This window comes from Elgaria multicarinata, chromosome 8, assembly GCF_023053635.1.
Source record: "Elgaria multicarinata webbii isolate HBS135686 ecotype San Diego chromosome 8, rElgMul1.1.pri, whole genome shotgun sequence".
NCBI lineage: Eukaryota > Metazoa > Chordata > Lepidosauria > Squamata > Anguidae > Elgaria > Elgaria multicarinata.
Window position 1 is genome coordinate 46,197,030 of NC_086178.1, and position 6,586 is coordinate 46,203,615.

Sequence of the window (6,586 nt, forward strand, 5' to 3'; positions counted from 1 at the left end):
GTAAGCCCCAGTTAGTTCATTGGAACTTACTCCTAGGAAACTGGATATAGGGTTGCAGCCTAAATCTTGAACACCTGTTTTTGTGGTGGCTGCGGCTGCATATTGCTCCAGTAACACAGAATCTTACTATCTGGTTTGACAATTCTCAAGGTAGGAATAGAATTCTCTTTGATCTTTTAAAATATGTCTTTCTAAATAGAACACAATAAACTATTCCAAATTAAGAATGAAACAGGAAAACTGACAGATAATACCTTGAACTGAATTAGCATGCTTAGCTGCAAATGGAAACGACAGCATCTTAACTGACAGTTCCACGTGCGTCTTTGTTATAAGAGACTGGGCTATTCTTTCCACTGCATTTCTGACGTGACGGTAAACCACTCAGGACATCGCCCAAACAACTGGTAAGAACTATTTTTTTATTTTTAGTTTTTGTTAGAGTGTTCAAATACAGTGTTCAAATATATTATCCGTTTTCTAAAGTAATGTATTTGGTAATTAATTAGTTAGGAAGTTGTTACCTACAAAATGCTGAATGTATTGTTCTTTGGGTTGCTTGAATTAGCAGTCAAAATAATTTTAAAATAGTGCAGAACTGAGTAAAACTTTTGATATGAAAACTAATATAACAAAATTTAAAATCTTTCTGGCTTGTATTGGTTCCTGATTAGAGTTTCTAGATTAGGGAGTGTTATTAGCAATCACATGGTTTCATTCACAGAATTTTACAGGAGGTCCAGACAATGACTTCAGTTCATAGCTGTCTTGTGGTTCTTCCATCTTCTTTTCTTACCAGAAAAATCCATTAAGAAAGAAAAGATAGAATAGGTACACAATGCCTTTTGACTATGAATGCTTGGAACTTTTCATCTGGAAGTACCTGTAGACTTTTGAAGATTGCTTTCCATTTATCTGCCGACATACTTAGCTAAACACTGCAGTCCTATACATATCAATTGAAAAGCAAGTCCCTTTGAGTTCTATGGAATTTAGAACCAGGGAACTGGGAATACGATTGGAGCCCAGGTATTCCAATTTTACGAAGTGTGTGAGTGTATGTTAAGGATACTGCCCAGAGAAGAAAAGGAAGACATAGTATGTAAGTATAGTGACAAATTATAGCTATTTGTCTTCTTTGTTAGACAGCATTGTGCTCACTATAAATAAGATGATTTCCTAAGATTGCCCAGATATAACGGATCTTGTTTTAGCATAAGATACCTTAAGATTGGTTCCAGCACTATCATTCTATCAGGAAATGCAGTCTAGGAACATTACTTTTCATATATGAGATTTGATTTTGGAAAGAAATTTCAAGAAATTTTTACCAGAAATAATCAATATAGCAGCACAAAACAACCTTATAGAACACTTCAAATTAGGTGCCAAATCCGTAGTTAACCCTGCTCTGCATATGTGCTTTGCAACCCAGTAAATATGTGTATGTACTCAGAAATAAGTCCTAATGAGTTCATTGGGGCTTTCTCACAGACAAGTAAACAGAGGAATGTAGCTATCAACTCAATACAGCACCTGTTTCTTCACAAGAAAGCCCTATTTGTTCATACGCATTTACTTTTCAAGTATGTTTTGGATTGGATTGCAGACTTACAATCCTTTGTATGTCTATTCAGAAGTAAGCCCCATTGATGTCAATGGACTGACTCCAAGGTAATTATGTATATGATTGCAGTCTTAGACATCAATTTCATCATCCTTCAGTTGCTTTTTAACATTCTGTTATACATAACAAGAGCATAGTGTATCTTTGGTCATTTTGGTGCTTTCTTTTTTTTTTACAAAAAGCTACTGTAATCAAAGCAAGCTGTCGGGGTGCCACTTCAATAGCCTTACAATCCCATTTTATGCTGAGTGAAGGTTGATGTGTTCTGCAGAACACCTAAATACGAAGTCAGTGATTTGAGATGCAAAATGTCATTGAGCTGTATCAAAATTAGCCACAGAGATGTACATTAAGAGCAGCACCAAAATTATACAGAATATACAGCTGGCACAGTCAAGACATGCCTGTTCTGTGTGCTGGAACCAAAATGTATACTCCTGTGATAGGTAGTGGTGAGGACAGTGTAGTGGCGCAAGTATGCCATGTCCAAAAACGTACCCCACTCTCTGCCAAACATTCTCAGCCGTGCATACTCTGAAGATAATGTTTCTGGAATCTAGAGGTCATTTCATTGTTTCATCCCTGTTCAGAACTATTGGCTTATCATGGATCAAGCAGAGTTAGCCTGGTTAGCAGAACCCCTATTTAGGTCATAGAACATACATGCCACAACCCTGTGCAATACGAGCATCCAGTCACCTTGGTTGCAATCTCCAATAATGCCATGGGTGCTTCCAGGTGAAGCTTTATTGTGCAGTTGCCCTTCCTCATTTATGAATATTACAGGGGGTCCAGGGTCATCATTTTCCATTTGCAAGCCTCCTGTGTTTTGTAGGTGAGGTCATTTTGACATGCGGCTTTTATCTGGCATCTTTACCAGGGCTTCTGCTTCTGGATTATTTGTGGGCTTAAGATTAGCTCCTTTACATGTGCTTTTTTTTTTTCTTATGCAGAACCTTCTTATTTCCAAGTTCAACATGAAGCAAGGATCCAGTCTCTTTTTGTGTTCGTTGCTGCTGCTGCTGCAACTTTGCTGTAACCTTGAAGTAGGTGCTGAGGAAGACCCCCAACAACCAGTTAAAGGATCTTGTGAAAATTGGATGATAGGAGCACCCGGTTACCCAGGCCATAACGGAGTTCCAGGAAGAGATGGGAGAGATGGAAATGATGGCCAAAAAGGAGAGAAAGGAGAAGCAGGTGAGCAGCACTCACCCTCTGTTCTGTTCAAGCTAGCTGTTCCTACAAGAGCTGCAAGCTTTAATGGGTGTAAGACTGTTTCCTGATTAACCAGTACAATGGGATAAAAAAAATGGACACTATCTTGAAGGCCTGCTCAATGTGCCCACTTCTCCCTTCCCCCAAATGGAAAATATTGTTTTCCTTTCGTCCCTTAAATAAAACAATTAAGGGAATAGTTACTAGAACATCACCATTAGTCAATAGCATAAAAATGATTTTATTTTGTTAATCAATCAATCAATTTAACTTGGCTTCCAGAATTAGCCATGGATGCTTTTGTTAAATGAAGCCAATCTATTCACAGCTAGCCAAGAAGAGATGCATAGAAACTCATAGGACACTGAAGCTGCAGTTCTCAAATCACTTGTTCCAGAGCAGCTCCAGATATTACAAGCATGAAAGCAGTGGGAATTATTGGGGAGACTGGAATGCCCACACAAATGGGTTACTGACTCAGCTGTGCTTCTGAGGGAAAGTGAGGGAGATATCATCTTTCCAACTGAGATCCTTTGGATCAACTAGGATTTTCCACTCTAATAAAACTCCATTTATTTGTTAGGTACACCTGGTCCTAAAGGGGACACTGGAAGTTTAGGAGCTGCTGGTACTGATGGCCTTCCAGGAGCACCAGGGATTGCCGGAATCCCAGGACTGAAAGGGGAAAAGGGTGAAAGCGGCACTATTTATCGCTCTGCCTTTAGTGTTGGTTTAATAACTAGAGTCCCCTATCCCAATGTTCCTATCAAATTTACAAAGATCTTCTACAATGAGCAAACTCACTATGATACCACAACAGGGAAGTTCCGATGCAGCATTCCAGGAGTGTACTATTTTGCATATCATCTCACTGTCTATGTCTCAGATGTGAAAGTCAGCTTGTTCAAGAAGGGCAAGGCAGTCATCATCACCTATGACCAATACCAGAGAAACGATGTTGACCAGGCATCTGGTTCTGTTTTGCTCCATTTGGAAGTTGGGGATGAAGTTTGGCTTCAAGTATATGGAGAAGGAGAAAACAATGGTGTCTATGCTGATAATGTGAATGATTCTACTTTCATGGGATTCTTGCTTTATGTAGACTTGAATTATGCACAGTAGGCAAACAGGGAGGAATAGCCAAGAAGGATCACAGCTACATGGTCAACACATGAAAACACAATGAATTGAATTTAAACCATGAATGTTTATCGCTTGAACCTTATGAGGACCTGTTCATATGAATGAGTCCTCACAGATATAATCCCATCAATACAACTTTCATATCACTTCTCAATCTGAGTGCTTTTCAGTGCACCCATTTCACAGATTCAGCTGACCACCATCAAGAGAATAATAGTAATAATAATAATAATAACAACAACAACAACAACAACAATAATACATATTCATATGACCTAGGCCTCAGACAACATTCATCCAAGATAATTATCCAAATTTCTGCCTTTAGTAATGAGTGTTATTTATTTATAGTTATGCTGGCAAAAGAACAAGTAAGAGCCTCAGGTAAAACAGATTCAATAATGAGGTACAATCATTTCTTTTATACTAGTAGAAGTATGCTAGCAATGAATGTGGAGAAACATCATTATAATGATGTGGCTTTCAGAGTGGTTTCTCATAACAGCTGAGTTAACTTTTCAGATACATTAATATATTTTCCTGTTTCTTTAGTGAGTGATGGTTGGTTTCTACAAAAGTATAAGCAAGGGATATAGTAAGTACTTCAATAAAAAGGATGGTTTGCAACAGAATTTTCAGCACACAAAATGTTTAACTGAATTATAAATAAAAACACTGTTCATTCACAGTTGTATGTCTGTATTTCTTTTGTACTTAATTTGTTTGCTTGATCAGAAAACAACAACAACAAATCCAAATAAAATCTGGACCAAACACTATAAACTATTCAACAACCACAGTGAAATATATACCAAATGCTTTATAATAGCCCTTTGAATGCTATATATCCTAGCTATTCATGATTCTCCAAAATCTCTGTGCTGGTTTTGTTCATCTGCCTACATTATACTCCAACAGTTTACACTCCTCCTTACTGGTTTCCCCCCATTTTCCATATTACACAAATGACCATTACAAACTCTACATTCTTTTGAGAGAATATCTACATGGTGCCCATGTGTTTTTGGTTTTGTGTGGTACATTTGCATACCTTCCCCCCCCCTTTCTCTGCCACACACAGAGACCTCTGGTTAGCTATTTGGCTGATAGTTTTTTTTTATGATAACAAGAAAAGCTTGTGGAAAATTTTCTTTACAATGCCTTTTGCCCAAAGCTAATCACATATCTGAATCCATCGGAAATGCCCTGGCTGAGAGAGAATATCCTAAAGAGCATGAAACCTAAAGAGAGAAATGTCAATGCTGGATTTACTAAGGCTCAATTTCATTTTAGATTTAAGAACATTGAATACAGCCAACTCTGGAGGCCCCACTAGGCATATTCATGTAAAAAGGGGGAATCAACCACAGTGAAATACAATAGGATCAATGGGACTAAAGATAAAAGACTGAAACATAGTTAATAATAGAAGTATTATATCATTATTCTATATAAAGAATTTGTTTCTATGTCCTCGATGGATGCAAAAACTACATCGATTGTTATGAAACATTTAGGATTTGTTCTACCTCTATCTTGGATGGTTTTAGGCATAGTGAAAATTTCAACCACCATCTTGAACCAAAAATGTGGCAAATCAAAATGTTTAAAGATTTGCAGCTTCAATCCAATTTGATCAATTTCAACCAAACTTCACATCATGATTCAGCACTGTGGTGAGCAGATTTTAGCCAAACAACATTCCCATTCCCATGATTTTAAGTCTTTTTTTAAAAAAAACCAAAAACAACACGCAAGCCCCTAAAGCTGGGGAAAAAAGTTAAAGTATGAAAAAAAGAACAAGCACAGTTTGAAGCCAGGAAAGATTAGTAGGTTGAGTTATAAGCCTGCTCCCTTCTCTTTGCTGTGGGGCAGCTCCATCTAAGGGGGATAGAGTGGACAGACCCTCCCTCAGGGGGCTACAGGATGGGACCATGGCAGGGGCCATGCCTAGGAATGCCAGCAGGGGGGCACAACGTGTCGGACTCTGACAGCTGTGTAAGCATATATTTAGCTATTTCTAAAATATAATTAGCTATTTCTTAAAACCCTGGACACCCTACTCATGATTAAGGCCTAGTCTTTACTGAAGTTAAACCTATGTCTCTCCTGCAAGTCAGGGCCAGCTCCAGGTTTCAGGAAGCCCAGCAAAAAGTGCCCTCCTTCAGATGGCTTCCTCTTCTATTGGTGGTCCCTGGGATAGGGTAGCCATGTGTCTTACTTTACAGAGGCAAGTCCTTTATTTGCAGAGCTGTCAGCCCTCAATTGGAAGGTAACCTCTATATGAAGTGTTGCCCAGTCCAAGACCAGCTTAAAGATAAAGAACCATAAGAATGGAGAGCAGGGGCTTTGACGTTGCCCATCAGCAGTTACACTTGTGAGCAGGCAGATCATGGTCCTGGTCACGGTCTTCCCCAGTATAGTGAGATGCAGTATATTTCTTCAAATGATAATAATGCTTTCTAATTTTGCAGCAATACATATTAATTAGCATATGAAAAATTCTTGTAAATGGCCACGTTAAGCAGGCAGCAGCAGGATTAGGTAATTAGACACTGCAATTTAAATTCCCCACAATGCCTCAGAGTGATGCTACATTGT

General features: G+C 38.5%; 1 protein-coding gene across 1 annotated transcript; it reads left to right on the plus strand.

The window, feature by feature from the left end:
- Nucleotides 1-320: 320 nt before the first annotated feature.
- ADIPOQ (adiponectin, C1Q and collagen domain containing) lies at nucleotides 321-4,008 on the plus strand. Its single transcript, XM_063131514.1, has 3 exons — nucleotides 321-407; nucleotides 2,581-2,824; nucleotides 3,426-4,008. Exons 2-3 carry the CDS (start codon nucleotides 2,605-2,607, stop codon nucleotides 3,962-3,964), a joined length of 759 nt encoding a protein of 252 aa, XP_062987584.1. The 5' UTR covers nucleotides 321-407; nucleotides 2,581-2,604; the 3' UTR covers nucleotides 3,965-4,008.
- Nucleotides 4,009-6,586: the final 2,578 nt, after the last annotated feature.